The 18514-nt window shown below is 40.1% G+C and overlaps 2 protein-coding genes across 5 annotated transcripts in view; one reads left to right on the forward strand and one right to left on the reverse strand.

Moving 5' to 3' along the window:
* The window catches only part of LOC106783153 (complement component receptor 1-like protein), a 245565-nt gene that overhangs the window by 204151 nt on the left and 22900 nt on the right, over positions 1-18514 (reverse strand). The window contains exon 3 of one of the 4 annotated variants that reach the window (XR_011439067.1): positions 12731-15052. The exons of 2 other annotated variants lie outside the window; for them this stretch is intronic. The gene's annotated coding sequence lies outside the window, so the exon portion shown is untranslated. Of the gene's footprint in view, positions 1-12730; positions 15053-18514 lie in introns of those variants that run through there. One more of the 4 variants, XR_011439068.1, reaches the window with a different exon arrangement.
* LOC100057298 (complement receptor type 2) overlaps positions 1-18514 on the forward strand; it is a 151469-nt gene that overhangs the window by 110786 nt on the left and 22169 nt on the right. The window contains exons 41-43 of the mRNA XM_070267887.1: positions 16023-16421; positions 17796-17972; positions 18056-18158. Coding sequence (XP_070123988.1) covers positions 16023-16421; positions 17796-17972; positions 18056-18158 — 679 coding nt within the window. The remainder of the gene's footprint in view (positions 1-16022; positions 16422-17795; positions 17973-18055; positions 18159-18514) is intronic.

Consider the following 18514-nt stretch of genomic DNA (forward strand, 5'->3'; position numbering starts at 1 on the left):
TCTGGTCATTCTGTGCTTTATTCTTCCTTCAAATTCTTCCAGGCTCATGCCGTAGTTGCATTTGTTCTTGATTAGCTGACCATCCATCTTGTCAATGGATATTGTAAAGTGAACCTCAAAACTTGGAGGAACATGGAAGAATGACTGATTGCAAATTGGTGAAGGGTTAAGGCTGTGAAGGAATCAGTGTTACATACAGAGTTGATGGCAATAAAAGTGGACAGAAACTTCTGCAGCGCTAATTAGCAGTATATATGAAAGCCTCAATGCAAATACCCTTTGACCTAGCAATTCCCCAGAATTTATCCCAAGAAAATAATTGTGGAATTTTCCTTGATTTTGGTCGAAAGACACTCAATGCAACAATATTTATGACCATGGAAAATGTTACAAATCTAAATGTTTGGCCTAGTTTTCAAACACAGTTTTAAATAGCTAATAGAAGAAATGTCTTATTAAAAATGAATATAAGTTTTTAAGAAAGGTATAAAGTGTATCATGAGGAATTAGAGATTGAGATGCCTCATCCAAGTGGTAATAGACAGTATATCTATATATCTACATGCCTGAATATTCTTCAGCGACCAAATACGATACTGTAGAAAATATATCCATAGACATACATGCATGAGCACACATACACCTCTGAAATGATACACATTATTTTATTAAGAATAATTCTTTTTGGACCATTATCATTTTCTTCTTTTTGTTTATCCATATTTTATAAATTTCCTACAATGAATATGTTCATTGTATTCACAAGTATTCACCAAAAGAAACTAACATTGGCTTTTAAAGATTCAAAGAAATGAATGAGAAGCTATAAAGGTGCCTCCTTTACCTGCTAAACATTTTAAACTCCCTGAAAAAGTTCAAATTAGCAACATATTATCAGTTTACTATGTAAAATTTTCTAGGCTTGGTACCTTTTGTAGGGGGTTATCTTTAATGAAAAATGTTTCTACTTCCACTATATTTATAGGTCAATAAACATTTCACTGAATCAATATTGGTTATATATGTGAATGTGAATGTGTGTGTACTTATTCTAATACTTTAAAAATTATGTTATGAGAGAACACAGTAGTCATTTATCATTTTATTACCCCTGAATCTGATTACTTCATTTCTCTTGCCTTATCTTTTATATTTTCTTTTCTCTTTTCTTTTTTTGAAATATACTTGACATATAGCATTCTGTAAATTCAAGGTGTACAGCATGTTAACTTGATGTATTCATATTTTGCAATATGATTGCCACTGTAGTGATAATTAGCACCTCTATCATGTTACATAATTATCTTTTCTTTTTAGTAGCTGGAACAATTAAGTTCTAGTCTCTTAGCAAGTTTTTTTTTTTTTTTTTTTTTTATTAATGTTATGATAGATTACAACCTTGTGAGATTTCAGTTGTACATTTTTGTTAGTCATGTTGTGGGTACACCACTTCCCCCTCCGTACCCTCCCCCCACCCCCCCTTTTCCCTGGTAACCACCGATCAGATCTCCTTATCAATATGCTAATTTCCACCTATGAGTGGAGTCATATAGAGTTCGTCTTTCTCTGACTGACTTATTTCGCTTAACATAATGCCCTCGAGGTCCATCCACATTGTTGTGAATGGGCCAATTTCGTCTTTTTTTATGGCTGAGTAGTATTCCATTGTGTATATATACCACATCTTCTTTATCCAATCATCAGTTTCTGGGCATGTAGGCTGGTTCCACGTCTTGGCTATTGTAAATAATGCTGCGATGAACATAGGGGTGCAACGGACTCTTGAGATATCTGATATCAGGTTCTTAGGATAGATACCCAGTAATGGGATGGCTGGGTCATAGGGTATTTCTATTTTTAACTTTTTGAGAAATCTCCATACTGTTTTCCATAGTGGCTGTACCAGTTTGCATTCCCACCAACAGTGTATGAGGGTTCCTCTTTCTCCACAACCTCTCCAACATTTGTCGTTCTTGGTTTTGGATGTTTTTGCCAATCTAACGGGGGTAAGGTGATATCTTAGTGTAGTTTTGATTTGCATTTCCCTGATGATTAGCGATGATGAACATCTTTTCATGTGTCTATTGGCCATATTCATATCTTCTTTTGAGAAATGTCTGTTCATGTCCTCTGCCCATTTTTTGATCGGGTTGTTTGTTTTTTTGTTGTTAAGCAGTGTGAGTTCTTTGTATATTATGGAGATTAACCCTTTGTCGGATAAGTGGCTTGTAAATATTTTTTCCCAATTAGTGAGCTGTTTTTTTGTTTCAATCCTGTTTTCCCTTGCCTTGAAGAAGCTCTTTAGTCTGATGAAGTCCCATTTGTTTATTCTTTCTATTGTTTCCCTCAACTGAGGAGTTACAGTGTCCGAAAAGATTCTTTTGAAACTGATGTCAAAGAGTGTACTGCCTATATTCTCTTCCAAAAGACTTATTGTCTCAGGCCTAATCTTTAGGTCTTTGATCCATTTTGAGTTTATTTTGGTGTGTGGTGAAAAAGAATGGTCAATTTTCAATCTTTTGCATGTGGCTGTCCAGTTTTCCCAGCACCATTTGTTGAAGAGACTTTCTTTTCTCCATTGTAGGCCCTCTGCTCCTTTGTCGAAGATTAGCTGTCCATAGATGTGTGGTTTTATCTCTGGGCTTTCAATTCTGTTCCATTGATCTGTGGACCTGTTTTTGTACCAGTACCATGCTGTTTTGATCACTGTAGCTTTGTAGTATGTTTTGAAATCGGGGATTGTGATTCCGCCGGCTTTGTTTTTCTTTCTCAGGATTGCTTTAGCAATTCGCGGTCTTTTGTTGCCCCATATGAATTTTAGGATTGTTTGTTCAATTTCTGTGAAGAATGTTCTTGGGATTCTGATTGGGATAGCATTGAACCTGTATATTGCTTTAGGTAGTATGGACATTTTAACTATGTTTATTCTTCCAATCCATGTGCAAGGAATGTCTTTCCATCTCTTTATGTCATCGCCTATTTCTTTCAAGAAAGTCTTGTAGTTTTCATTGTATAGATCCTTCACTTCCTTGGTTAAATTTATCCCAAGGTATTTTATTCTTTTCGTTGCGATTGTGAATGGGATAGAGTTCTTGAGTTCTTTTTCTGTTAGTTTATTGTTAGTGTATAGAAATGCTACTGATTTATGCACGTTAATTTTATACCCTGCTACTTTGCTGTAGTTGTTGATTATTTCTAATAGTTTTTCTGTGGATTCTTTGGGGTTTTCTATGTATAAGATCATGTCGTCTGCAAACAACGAGAGTTTTACTTCTTCGTTACCTATTTGGATTCCTTTTATTTCTTTTTCCTGCCGAATTGCTCTGGCCAGCACCTCCAGAACTATGTTGAATAGGAGTGGTGAAAGTGGGCACCCTTGTCTTGTTCCTGTCCTCAGAGGGATGGCTTTCAGCTTTTGTCCATTGAGTATGATGTTGGCTGTGGGTCTATCATATATGGCCTTTATTATGTTGAGGTACTTTCCTTCTATACCCATTTTACTGAGGGTTTTTATCATAAATGGGTGTTGGATCTTGTCGAATGCTTTCTCTGCATCTATTGAGATGATCATGTGGTTTTTGGTTTTCATTTTGTTGATGTAGTGTATCACGTTGATTGACTTGCGGATGTTGAACCATCCCTGTGTCCCTGGTATAAATCCCACTTGATCATGGTGTATAATCTTTTTGATGTATTGCTGTAATCGGTTAGCCAAAATTTTGTTGAGGATTTTTGCATCTATGTTCATCAGTGATATCGGCCTGTAGTTCTCCTTCTTTGTGTTGTCCTTGTCAGGTTTGGGGATCAGAGTGATGTTGGCTTCATAGAATGTGTTAGGGAGTTCTCCATCTTTCTCAATTTTCTGGAACAGTTTGAGGAGAATAGGTATTAAGTCTTCTTTGAATGTTTGGTAGAATTCTCCAGAGAAGCCGTCTGGTCCTGGACTCTTATTTTTGGGGAGGTTTTTGATTACCGTTTCTATTTCCTTACTTGTGATTGGTCTATTCAGATTCTCCATTTCTTCCTGATTCAGTTTGGGGAGATTGTAGGAGTCTAGGAATTTGTCCATTTCTTCCAGGTTGTTCAATTTGTTGGCATATAGTTTTTCATAGTATTCTCTTATGATCTCTTGTATTTCATTGGTATCTGTTGTGATTTCTCCTCTGTCATTCCTGATTTTATTAATTTGCGATTTCTCTCTTCTTTTCTTGGTGAGTCTGGCTAGGGGTTTGTCAATTTTGTTAATTCTTTCGAAGAACCAACTCCTTGTTTCATTGATCCTTTCTATTGTCTTTTTTGTTTCAATATCGTTTATTTCTGCTCTTATTTTTATTATTTCCCTCCTTCTACTGACTCTGGGCCTTGTTTGTTCTTCTTTTTCTAGTTCTGTTAGGTGTCGTTTGAGGTTGCTTACGTGAGCTTTTTCTTGTTTAGTGAGGTGAGCCTGTATTGCGATGAATTTCCCTCTTAGGACTGCTTTTGCTGCATCCCAAATGATTTGGTATGTCGTGTTCTCATTTTCATTTGTCTCCAGATAATATTTGATTTCTTCTTTAATTTCTTCAATGATCCATTGTTTGTTGAGAAGCGTGTTGTTTAGTCTCCACATTTTTGCACCTTTCTCTGCTTTTTTCTTGTAGTTGATTTCTAGTTTAATAGCGTTATGATCAGAAAAGATGCTTGATATTATTTCAACTCTCTTGTATTTATTGATGTTTGCTTTGGTTCCCAAAATATGGTCAATCCTTGAGAATGTTCCATGTGCACTTGAGAAGAATGTGTAACCTGCTGTTTTTGGATGAAGTGTTCTATATATATCTATTAAGTCCATCTGGTCTAATTTTTCATTTAATTCTATTATTTCCTTGTTGATTTTCTGTCTGGATGTTCTGTCCATTGGTGTTAATGGTGTGTTGAGGTCCCCTACTATTATTGTATTGTTGTTGATGTCTTCTTTTAGTTCTATTAAGAGTTGCTTTACAAATTTTGGTGCTCCTGTGTTGGGTGCGTATATATTTATAAGTGTTATGTCTTCTTGGTGGAGAGTCCCTTTTATCATTATATACTGTCCCTCTTTGTCTTTCTTTATCTGTTTTGCTTTGAAATCTACCTTGTCTGATATTAGTATAGCGACACCTGCTTTCTTTTGTTCATTATTAGCTTGGAGTATTGTTCTCCATCCCTTCACTCTGAGTCTGTGTTTGTCTTTGGGGCTGAGGTGTGTTTCCTGGAGGCAGCATATTGTTGGATCTTGTTCTTTGATCCATCCTGCCACTCTGTGTCTTTTGATTGGGGAGTTCAATCCATTTACATTTAGAGTGATTATTGAGACGTGGGGACCTACCACTACCATTTTGTGTCTTGTTTTCCGGTTTTCTTCAGTTTCCTTTGTTTCTCGTCCCATGGTTTAATCTGTTCTGATGTAGAGCTGCTACTCTCTGTTGTTGTCCTTCTACTTATCTCCTCTGCTCTTGGTTTTGTAGCCCCTTTCCTTTTTTGGATTTTTCAGGAATGAGGGTTTTCCTGAGGATTTCCTGAAGAGGAGGTTTTGTGGCAATGAACTCCCTTAATTTTTGTTTATCTGGGAAAGTTTTTATTTCTCCATCGTATTTGAAGGATATTTTCGCTGGGTAGAGAATTCTCGGCTGTAGGTTTTTGTCCTTCAGATTTTTGAATATATCATTCCACTCTCTTCTAGCCTGTAAAGTTTCTGCTGAGAAATCTGCTGATAGCCTGATGGGGGTTCCTTTGTAGGTTAGTTTCTTTTGCCTGGCTGTCCTTAATATTTTCTCCTTGTCGTTGACTTTTGCTAGCTTCACTACTATATGCCGTGGAGTTGGTCTTCTTGCATTGATAAAGTTTGGAGATCTATTGGCTTCTGTCACCTGAAGATCCATCTCCCTCACCAGATTTGGGAAGTTCTCAGCCATTATTTCTTTGAATAGGTTTTCTGCCCCTTTCTCCTTCTCTTCTCCCTCTGGTATACCTATAATCCTTACGTTGCATCTCCTAATTGTGTCTGATAATTCTCGGAGAGTTTCTTCATTTCTTTTAAGTCTTGCTTCTCTCTCCTCCTCTGCCTGCAACAATTCTATATTGCCATCTTCCAAATTGCTAATTCTTTCCTCCATATTATCGGCCCTACTGTTCAGAGCATCTAGATTTTTCTTAATCTCCTCTATTGTGTTCTTCATTTCCAATATTTCTGTTTGGTTCTTCTTTATCGTATCAAACTCTTTTGTGACATAGCTCCTGAACTCGTTGAGTTGTCGGTCAGAATTCTCTCTTAACTCAGTGAGTATTTTAATGATGGCTGTTTTGAAGTCATCATCATTTAGGTTATATATCTCATTTTCTTTGGGATTGTTTTCTGTGTATTTGTTACTTTCTTTCTGTTCTGGAGATTTAATGTATTTTTTCATATTGCTTGATGATGTTGATTTGTGCCTCCGCATGGAGATAGAGTTTAGTTGCTCCTTTCACTTGTTTCAGCTGCTGCGGTGGGGGGAGCAGCTGTTTATACTTCACCAACCAGGAACCCTGTCCGTAGTTGCTAACTGGGCCTGGGCCCCTCTTCGTAGCCACAGTGGCCCTTTGGATTCCCTCCTCTGCCGTGGGGGCCGTCACGGGGGGCTTCAGGCTGCAGGGGCCTACTGTTGTTGCCCACCTAGATGCGCTCTCTCCTTGGGGTCTGCAACGGTGTTATGGGCTTTTCCAGCGGCCAGGGGTGGGATCACTTATATTTGTCGCTCCGTTGCTGTCGGCACCCACCAAATCTCACTTGTCCTCTATGGGTCACAGGAGAGCTATTGGCATCTTCTACAGTCTGTGGTTAGTACACCTAGCTATGCTGCTTTTGCCCTGGGGTCTTCCAGCCTTGTGGCTGGCGGCTGGGTGCCTTCTACTGGTGCTGTGCAGAGGCTTTCCCTAAGGCTTCTGTGAGCCTGTAGGGTTTCCCCCTAGGCTACTAAGCTGGGTCTCTGGAACTCTCTCCAGCCCCAGTCCTCTCCGAGATCTCCGGCAATCCCTAGTCTCACCGGGTGGGCAACGGCAGCTGGGGGTCGCCCCGTCCTCTGGGCTTCTCTCCGGGCCTCTGCCGGGAGCTCTGAATGCTCAGCGTGGCCCCTCTGCTACCGGCAGACAGAGAGTTTTGTCTGCTGCCTGGCGGAGCTCCGGCGCTTCCCCTCCGGGTCGCCGGACCTGCCTTTGAAAGTTCCCCCGCCCCGGTCCTCTCCGAGATCTCCGGCAATCCCTAGTCCCACGGGGCGGGCAACAGCAGCTGGGGGACGCCCCGCCCTCTGGGCTTCTGTCCGAGCCTCTGCCGGGAGCCCTGAATGCTGGGCGTGGCCCCTCTGCTAATGGCAGACAGAGAGTTTTGTCTGCTGCCTGGCGGAGCTCCGGCGCTTCCCCTCCGGGTCGCCGGACCCACCTTTGAAAGTTCCCCCGCCCCGGTCCTCTCCGAGATCTCCGGCAATCCCTAGTCCCGCGGGGCGGGCAACGGCAGCTGGGGGTCGCCCCGCCCTCTGGGCTTCTCTCCGGGCCTCTGCCGGGAGCCCTGAGTGCTCAGCGTGGCCCCTCTGCTACCGGCAGACAGAGAGTTTTGTCTGCTGCCTGGCGGAGCTCCGGCGCTTCCCCACCGGGTCGCCGGATGCGCCTTTGAAAGTTCCCCCGCCCCGGTCCTCTCCGAGATCTCCGGCAATCCCTAGTCCCCCGGGGCGGGCAACGGCAGCTGGGGGTCGCCCCGCCCTCTGGGCTTCTCTCCGGGCCTCTGCCGGGAGCCCTGAGTGCTCAGCGTGGCCCCTCTGCTACTGGCAGACAGAGAGTTTTGTCTGCTGCCTGGCGGAGCTCCGGCGCTTCCCCACCGGGTTGCCGGATGCGCCTTTGAAAGTTCCCCCGCCCCGGTCCTCTCCGAGGTCTCCGGCAATCCCTAGTCCCCCGGGGCGGGCAACGGCAGCTGGGGGTCGCCCCGCCCTCTGGGCTTCTCTCCGGGCCTCTGCCGGGAGCCCTGAGTGCTCAGCGTGGCCCCTCTGCTACTGGCAGACAGAGAGTTTTGTCTGCTGCCTGGCGGAGCTCCGGCGCTTCCCCACCGGGTCGCCAGATGCGCCTTTGAAAGTTCCCCTGCCCCGGTCCTCTCCGAGATCTCCGGCAATCCCTAGTCCCCCGGGGCGGGCGTCTCTCTGGGACCCTCCGGGCGCCCCGAGCACCAGGCTGGGTCTCCCCGCCAATGGCGGGGAGAGACTCTCCCCGCGGGCTCAGGTGTGCAACTCCAAAGTTTCCCTCTGCGTTTAGGAGTAATTGCAGGGGGTTTAAGTAGGGTTCTGGTCACCTGTTTCCACCGTCGCTCCTCTGTTGTGTTCTCGCTCCTGCCCTAGATGTGTGTGGATCCTCTGGGGGCGTCCGTTGGAAGAAAGCCGCTTGCGGGTACTAGGCTGCCTGTCGGGGTCGGAGAGTTTTCACCTATTTCCACATCCTCCCGGAGGAAAGTCCGTCCGCCTTCCGATGTATAGTCGCGTGGGTGTCTCAGACGTCCTGAGATGCTGTCTGGATATCCTTTGTCAAGCGATAAGTGTCCAAATAATTGTAGACTCGAAGGGCGAGAGACAAAGAGGACTACTCACGGCGCCATCTTGGAATCTAGTCTCGTCTCTTAGCAAGTTTGATGATTAAAATACAACATGGTTGTCTATATTCACTGTATTGTGCATTATATTTCTAGGGCTTATTAACTACTCATTTTAAGTTTACACCCTTAAACAACATCTGTCCTGTTCTCCCACAACCCCCATCCTTTGGTAACCATTTTATTTTCTGTTTTTACTAGTTTTGCTTTTTTACTTCCACATATAAGTGATATCATACAGCACTTGTCTTCCTTTAACTTATCTCACTTAGCATAATGTGCTCAAGGTCCATCCAGTGTTGTCACAAATGTCAGGATGTCTTCCTTTATAATATTCCATTGTGTATATATACCACATCTTCTTTATCCATTCACCTATTGATGGACACTTAGGTTGTTTCCATATCTTGGCTAGTGTGAATAATGCTGCAGTGAACATAACAGTGCAGATATCTTTTCGAGTTAGTGTTTTCATTTTCTTTGGATAAATACCCAGAAGTGGAATTACTGGATCATATGGTAGTTCTATTTTTAATTTTTTGAGGAGCCTCTATACTATTTTCCATAATGACTGCACCAATTTACATTCCCATGAGCTGTGTACAAGGGTTCCCTTTTCTTCACATCCTCACAAACACTTGTTATTTCTTGTCTTCTTGATGATAGCCATTCTAACAGGTATGAAGTGATACCTCATTGTGGTTTTAATTTGCATTTTTTTGATGATCAGTAATGTTAAGCATCTTTTCATGTACCTGTTGGCCATTCAGATGTCTTCTTTGGAAAAACGTCTATTTAGTTCTACTGCCCAGTTTTAATCAGATTGGTTTTTTGTTACTGAGTTCCCTAAGTTCTTTATATATTTCGAATATTAACCACTTATCCGAAATATGGTTTGCAAAAATTTTCCCCATTCTGTAGGTTGTCTTTTCATTTTGTTAACTGTTTCTTTTGCTATGCAAAAGTTTTTCAGTTAGATGTAGTCCCATTTGTTGATTTTTGCTTTTGTTGTTCGTGCTTTTGGTGGCATATCCAAAAAGTCATTGCCAAGACCAATGTCAAGGAGCCTCATCCCTACTTTTTCTTCTAGGGGTCTTATAGTATCAGGTCTTATATTTAAGTCTTTGATCCATGGCAAGTTAATTTTTGTGGGTGGTGTAAGACAGGGGTCCAATTTCATTGCTCTGCATGTGTTTATACAATTTTTCCGGCACCATTTGTTGAAGAGAGTATCCTTTCCCCATTGGGTGCTCTTGGCTCCCTTGTCAAATATTAGTGTACCATAAAAGCAGAGGCTTATTTCTGGGCTCTCTATTCTGTTTCACTGGTCTATGTGTCTATTTTTATATGCCAGTAGCATACTGTTTTTATTTCTATAACTTTGTTGTATAGTTTGAAATCAGGAAATGTGATACTTCCAGCTTTGTTCTTTTTCATCAGGATTGCTTTGGCTACTCAGGGTCTTCTGTGGTTCTATACAAATTTCAGGATACTTTTTTCTATTTCTGTGAAGAACGCCATTGGTATTTTGATGTAGATTCCATTGAACCTATACATGGATTTGGATAGTATAGACATTTTAACAATATTAATTCTTCTGATCTATGAACATGGGATGTCTTTCTATCTGTTTGCATCTTGTTCAATTTCTTTCAGCAAAGACTTATAGTTTTCATTTTAAAGATCTTTAATGACCTAGTTAAATTTATTCCTAAGTATTTTGTTCTTTTTGATACTATTGTGAATGGGAAAGTTTTCTTTATTTCTTTTTCAGATGTTCCATCCTTAGTGTATAGAAATGCAACTGATTTCTGTACATTGATTTTGTATCCTGCAGCTGTATTGAAATCATTCATTACTTCCAACAGCTTTTTGGTTGAGTTTTTCAGAGTTTCTAGCTACAGAATCATATCATCTGCAAATAGTGACAGTTTTACTTCTTGCTTCCTTATTTGGGTACATTTTATGTCTTTGTCTTTCCTAATTGCTCTTGCTACGACTCCTGGTACTATATTGAATAAAAGTGGTGAGAGTAGGCATCTTTGTCTTGTTCATGACCTTAAAGGAAAAGCTTTCAATTTTTCTTCATTTTATATAATTTTACCTGTGGGTTTGTCATATATGTCCTCAATTATGTTGTGGTATATTGCTTCTATTCCCAATATGCTGTGGCTTTTATAATGAAAGGATTTAATGTATAAAATACAATTTATAATGTATTTTGCCAAATACTTTTTCTGCATCTATTGAGATGATCATTTGATTTTTTAATCTTTCATTTTATTAAAGTGATATATTACTTTTGTTGATTTGTATATGTTGAAACATCTTTGCATCCCAGGGATAAATCCCACTTGGTCATGGTGTATAATCCTTTTAATATGTTCTTGAATTTAGTCTGCTAATATTTTGTTGAGAATTTTTGCATCTATATTCATCAGGAATATTGGTCTATAGTTTTCTTTTCTTGTGGTGTCCTTATCTGGCTTTGGTATCAGGGTAGTCTAATGCTGGCCTCACAGAATGAGTTTGGAAATGTTTCCTCTTCCATAATTTTTTGGAAGACTTTGAGAAGATTAGTGTAAATTCTTTAAATGTTTGGTAGAATTTTCCAGTGAAGCTGTCTGGCCCTAGGGTTTTCCGTGCTGGGAGATTTTTGATTACTGATTCAATCTCTTTGCTCATTATTTGTCTGTTCAGATTTTCTGTTTCTTCCTGATTCAGTCTTGGTAGGTTTTGTGTTTCTAAAACTTTTTCCATTTCTTCCAGGTTATTTAATTTCTTGACATATAATTGTTCATAATAGTCTTTTATGGTCATATGTATTTCTGTACTATCAGTTGTAATCTCTCTGTTTTCAATTCTAATTTTATTTACTTGTCTTCTTTTTTTCTTAGTCTGGCTAAAAATTTGTCATTTTTGTTTATCTTTTCACAGAGCCACCTTTTAGTTTTGTCAATCCTTTCTATTGCTTTTCAGGTCTTTATTTATTTCTACTCTGAACTTTATTATTTCCTTCCTTCTGCTAACTTTGGCTTACTTTGTTCTTTTTTATCTAGTTCCTTGAGGTGTAAAGTTAGATGGTTTATTTGAGATCTAATTTATTAACATATGCATTTATTACTATAAACTTTCCTCTCAGAACTGCTTTTGCTGTATCCCCTAAGATCTGATATGTTGTGTTTCCATTTTCATGTGTTTTGAGATAATTTTTATTTCTTTTGATTTCTTTTTTGACTCAATAATATTGAAATGTATTATTCAGTTTTCACATATTTGTAGATTTTCCAACTTTCCTCTTGTTGTTGATTTCTAGTTTCATACCATTGTGGTCAGAAAATATAGTTTGTGTGATTTCAATTCTTAAATTTGCTGAGATTTGTTTTGTGCCCTATCATATGATCTATCCTGGAAAATGTTTTGTGTACACTTGAGAAGAATGTGTATTCTGCTGCTGTTGGATGGAGTGTTCTATATATGTTTGTTAAGTCTATTTGTTCTAGACTATGGTTCAACGCCAATGTTTCCTTGTTGATTTTCTGTCTGGATGATTTGTCCATTGCTGACAGTGGGGTACTGAAGTCCCCTACTATTATTGTATTGTTGTCTATTTCTCCTTTAGATTTCTTAGCATTTGCCTAATATATTTTGGTGCTCTGATGTTGGGTGTGTAAATATTTATGATTGTTATATATTCTTGATGTATTTACTCTTTTATCATTATATAATTATCTTCATTGTCTCTTATCATTTTTGGCCCAAAGTCTATTTTGTCTGATTTAAGTACGGCTATGCCCGCTTTCTTCTGATTTCTACTTGCAAGGAATGTCCTCTTCCATCCCTTTGCTTTGAGCCTATATGTGACTTAGAACTGAAATGAGTTTCCTGTAGGTGGCATATAATTAGGCCTCATTGTTTTATCCATCTAGCCACTCTGTGCCTTTTGATTAGTGAATTCAATCCATTTATATTTAGAGTGATTATTGATATGTAAATACTTACTACTGCCATCTTATCATTTATCTTCTGGCTATTTTGTTTCTCTTTCTTTCTGTTTCTCTCTACTTTTGTAAAGTGGTAGTTTTCCATACTGATTTTCTTGGTCTCCTCTTTTTTTATGTTTTGTGAGTCTAGACTTTGTTTTGTGGTTACCATGTGACTTACATAAAACATCTCATAGATAAAAAAGTCCTTTTTATGCTGATTACATCTTATCTTTATTCACCTATAAATTTTCCACCCTTCTACTCCTGGTCTTTTATACTTTTGAAGTCACAATTTAAATCTCTTTATGCCGTGAATTCATAGCAGCTATAGTTATTTTTTGCTCTTTTCCTTAAGCCTTTACACTATAATTAAGTGGTTAACACACCATTCTAACATAGAGTTACAGTTTTCTAATTCTGAACGTTTATTTTTCACCTTTGCTAGAGTATTGTGTACTTTCATTTGCTTTTATGTCAATAATTAGCATCTTTTCATTTCAGCTTGAAGAACTCCTGTCAGCCTTTTTTTTGCAAAGTAGGTCCAGTGGCAGTGAACTCCCTCAGTTTTTGTTTGTCTGGGAAAGCCTTTATCTCTTCTCCAGACCTGAAGGATAACTTTGCCAAATAAAGTATTCTTGGCTAGCAACTTTTATCTTTGATCACTTTGAATATGTCATTCCACTCTTTCCTGGCCAGTAGAGTTTCTGCTGAGAAATCCACTGATAGCCTAATGGGGGTTCTTTTGTAGGTTACTTTCTTTTTCTCCATGGCTGCCTTTAGGATTCTTTATTTATCATTGATTTTTGACAGTTTCGTTATAATGTATCTTGGAGGAGGTCTTTGTATTGAGATAATAGGGTGTTCTACTAGCTTCTTGGAGTTGTATGTTTAATTCCTTTCCCAGGTTTGGAAAGTTCTCAGCTATTATTTCTCTAAATACACTCTCTGCCCCCTTCTTCCTCTCCTCTCCTTCTGGTAGATCAATTATTCTTATATTTGTTTTTCTCATCATATCTGATAGCTCTCATAGGGTTTCCTTACTTTTTAAAAATCTTAGTTCTTGCTCTTCTTCTGAGTCATTTCTAAATTACCAGCCTCCAGGTTGCTAATTCTTTCTTCAATCTGATCTGCCCTATTTCCTAAGCTCTCTAATGCATTCCTCAGCTGATTCATTGAATTCTTCATCTCCAGAATTTGTCTGTTTTTTTTTTTTTTAATCTCAATCTCTTTGGTAAAGAACTCCTTCTGTTCATTAATTTTATTCCTTAGTTCATTGAATTGCCTTTCTGAGTTTTCTTGTAGCTTGTTGACTCTCTTCATAATAGCTATTTTGAATTCTTTATTAGACCACAATATTCCATGCCTTTGGGTTTGGTTGCTAGTGAATTATTATTTTCTTTTTTTGATTCCATATTACTGTGATTTTTCATAGTTTTTGACAAAATGTGCATCTGCCACCATATTTGAAGTAGCACAAACCTTTCTTAGTTGTTTACTTTGACTGTTATAGTTCAACATGTGACACTATAGCTGGAGTTTTGTATTTTCTTTGCCTGAGCTGGCTCTAGGGCAGCGCTCAGGAGCAAGGTGCTGGTATAGAAAAAAACGTGGCACAGAAAAAAAAAATCTGGCATAGAAAAGGCTGGTGGCAGAGTGTGGGGAGATGTGGGCTTAGCACCTGGGGCTTATGTGGGTTCCCATTGCCAGTAGGAAGATCCTCAAGTTGGGGTACTCCCAGAGATCCCTGGGCATACTTCCTGCTGAAATCCTGAAGCAAAGAGTAGAGAATTCATCCCTTCACTGTCCTTTGTTGTTCTCATCTGCCTCTTTCTTTTTATTCTCCTTCCCCCCCAGTCACAGAGGTTTCTTCTCAGAAATCCATGCTGCTGGAGATAAACAGTTTCCTCCAGCTGCAACCCACATAGCTGGGCAGTCAATCAGTCACCACTTTCTCTTTGTACCTCCTCTGTGAGGGAAGTTGCTGTTGCTACTGCTGGAAAAAGGAGGACTGACTCCTGGAGATTCTCCTTCTCCTCTGCATCCAAACTCGTTTCTATCCTGCTCCTATGGCATGCCTAGTTCTTCAGTCAGGCTGGCTGGACTTCCACAAATTCTCAATCTCCCTTGCTTGTCTGCCCTGTTTTGCATTCTCCAGTTTTGCTTTTTCCCCAGTTGTGACAAGTGGGGGTGGCGCAGGTTCACTGATCCCTTGGGTCTGCAGCCCCTTCAAGGTCCTATCCACATACTTTCTGGAGCACAGGTGGGTAAAAATCTCCTGGGTGTTCTGTGGTAACATGCAGAGGCACTTTTGCTTGGTGATGAATGACCAATTAGTTGTAAATAAAAGGAAAGAGAATAAAGGAACGACTCACACAGCCATGAGGCTGCCATCACTCTAGTCTTTTCTCTTTTCTTGATGAGTGGTGCCAGAGGTGGTGTATTTAACCTGAAAAGATGTTATTAAATAGTCAATAGAAAAAACTAGCTCAGCAGTAAGTAAATAACTTAACAATCTATTATAAAATCACAGAGATTATCCACATAAAATCACAAATGTGTAAAGCATAATAATACATTGATATTTTTACATGAAATAATTATTATAGACACAATCCATATCAGAAACATAAATTTCAACTATGTAAACATATGTCTGATTATTAGAAAATATTAGAAGAAAAGTATTGTAATTAGTAACAGTTTAGGAAGTTATTTGATTCTTTGTATTTTGTTACTTAAATTCATAGTAAAAAAAATAATTATGGAAAAAGCAAAACTACAGAGAAAGTAAAAACATCAGTGGTTGCCAGGGGTTGGGGTGAGGGGTGGGGTTAATAGGCAGAGCACTCAGGATTTTTAGGGGAGTGAAAATATTCAGCATGATACTGTAATGATGGATATATGTCATTATATATTTGTCCAAACCCACAGAATTTGCAACACCAAGAGTGAACCCTAATGTAAACAACGGACTTGGGTGACTATGATGTGTTAATATAGATTCACCAGTTGTAACAAAGGTACCACTCTGGTGAGGGATATTGATAATGGGGGAAACTATGCATGTGTAGGTGCTGGGGGATGTGGGAAATCTCTGTACCTTCCCCTCAATTTTTCCGTGAACCTAAAACTGCTCTAAAAAATTGTCTTGTGGTTGGCCCAGTGGCATACTGTTGGAGTTCCCACACTCCACTTTGGTGGCCCCGGGCTTGTAGGTTTGGATCCTGGGTGCGGACCTAGCACCGCTCATCAGACAAAGCTGTGGTGGCATCCCACATGAAAAAAGAATAGAGGAAGACTGCACAGATGTGAAGTCAGAGCCAATCTTCCACACACACACACACACACACACACACACACACACACACACAAATTAAAAGCTAAGCTGTTGTTTACCACATTTTCCCTTACTCCAGGTATATCTTGTGAGCCACCCCCAGCCATATCCAATGGAGACTACTACAGCAGCAATGGAAATGTTTTTCAATATGCAACAGTGGTCACTTATCGGTGTCTCACTGGGCCAGATGGAGAAAAGCTATTTGACCTCGTGGGAGAACAGTCGATTTTCTGTACCAGCAAAGACAATCAGCTTGGAGTTTGGAGCAGCCCTCCTCCTCAGTGTGTTTCTGCTAGTAAATGCACAACTCCAGAAGTTGAAAATGGAATTAGACTATCCGGAAATAAGAGTTTATTTTCCTTAAGTGAGATTGTGAGATTTAGATGTCAGCCTGGCTTTGTCATGAAAGGGTCCAACGTTGTGCAATGCTGGGCCAACAACACATGGGTTCCTGAGCTGCCAAGCTGTTCCAGGGGTGAGTTTCATCTGTTGAGACTCTGCTGGGGGTCTGTGCAGCAGTGTAAATGATGAGTTGTTGAAATTAAAGAAGCTGTGTGTATGAGTGTGTGTGCATGCACAAGGATGATGAAATTGTTATAAACACTCTAAACATACTACTAACTCTTTTATGTTCTCTCTGATAATAATAATTGTCAAAAAGTAATGGTTTGCTCTGTGTCATCTGTAACACACATTTTATATGCATTGTTTAATACTTAGAGCAAAAACGTGAGGCAGGAACTATTCTTACTCCCTTTTACTTTGAGAAATCTTAGTCTTAGAAATGTTAACATTTCTAAGGTCACAGAGCTAGTAAATAACAGAACAAGGCCTGCAATTCAAGAGCCTTTCTGATTGCAGAACCTAATAATAATGTATAGTGAGATGTAAGATGAAAATAATGTATGATAACAATGACATAGATCTATCATCGGAGGGGTCAGTAGGCAAATGAGCCATGGGACCTAAATGATAGCATCTGATTACAAAAGGCCTTAGACTTCAGGAATTCTGTTCCAACTCTTCCATGTTATTACTGAAAACCCTCAGGCTCTGAAAGGGGAAGTGACTGGCTCAAATACAAGCAAATATTTTTAAAAATTTTTATTCAGTTATATATGGTTAAGATTGAGGCTCAAATGTGTTCTGATGCCCTGAGCACACACCAACTGGGCTATGGAAGGAGTCACCCAAAATTTGAGTCAAAATATGCTCTAAGCAACATGTTGTCTCTTCAGAAATTCAAGCTTTTTTCTTTTAAGGGGATCGTGTTCTTGATGGCTTCCCTTGTCCTCTTGGGTTGGACTTGGGTGACTAAATGGCTGGCTTAGCAGTGGAGGGGGAAGAATCTGGGCTGGCACATAGGGACCAGGAGGGGGCTTACAGTTCTGAAAGAGGAGCTGGGAGGAAAACTGAAAGGGGACGTGTGACTGACTGTACAGTGAGTGAGGAGAGGGAGTCTGTCAGATGAGACTTGGGCAAATGTGTCCCTTGTTGTTGCCAGAAAGGCTACCTTTCTAGGAACTGTAAGAGCAGAACTAGCCACCAGCACTCACGGCTATGTCCTGGATGGCCAGTACTGGAGAGCAAAAGGAATATTCTGCTTGTAGTCTTAGGAACGTTTTAGTAGAAGAAAAACAGACAAGGTGTTTAGAGAGACCTTGGTTCTAGTCACAGCTCTGCTCTCTGGCCTTGGTTTGCTCATCAGTAAAATGTGAGTACTGAATTACCAGATCTTTTCTCTTAAAATCTATACTCTCTTCTTAGGATTTTTAAGCTCCTGGCAGGCAGAGGGTACTGCAAAAATATTTTCCCATAACTGACAGGTACTTTGCTGTTCTTTCCCCAGCATGTCAGCTGCCTCCAGAAATCCCACACGGGAAGCACACTCCAAACAACAAGGATGACTTTTCCCCTGGGCAGGAAGTGTTCTACAGCTGTGAGCCCGGCTATGATCTCAGAGGGGCTGCTTCTCTGCGCTGTACGCCCCAAGGAGACTGGAGCCCAGAAGCCCCAAGATGTGCAGGTGGCTACACTCTCATCTGGTTTGCAGATCAACAATCTCTTTCTCCCTCAGATGGCAGTCTTAGTCCTGTTTTTTCCTCCTAGTGAAATCATGTGCTGACTTCCTGGACCAACTCCCTAATGGTCGGGTGCTCTTTCCACTAAATTTCCAGCTTGGGGCAGAAGTGTCCTTCATTTGTGATGAGGGGTGAGTGTATTCTGCAATAGAACCAGGGACTCATTGCTGGATAGTCACTCTCTTGGGTTCAGGGGTTAATCCAAAAAGTGGGGCTGACCAATGGAAAAGAAGTGCCCAGGGAGGTTAACTTCTGGTAGTTTTGAAATAAGTGTAGGGTACCACTCAGTGGCACCACTATTAGGAAATAAAGAAAATGGCATAATAATTCAATGTCAAGTATAAACATAAATACAGATGCTGACCTTGAATTCATAGTTGGAACTGGAAGTAAGTGGGTAAATAGTTGTTTGGGGTCAGGAAAATATAATTTTATGGAAGTATGCTAGTAAAAAGTTTGACGTATAAGACAAAAATTATTTGCATTG

Source organism: Equus caballus, chromosome 5 (assembly GCF_041296265.1).
Source record: "Equus caballus isolate H_3958 breed thoroughbred chromosome 5, TB-T2T, whole genome shotgun sequence".
In the NCBI taxonomy this organism is placed as follows: Eukaryota; Metazoa; Chordata; class Mammalia; order Perissodactyla; family Equidae; genus Equus; species Equus caballus.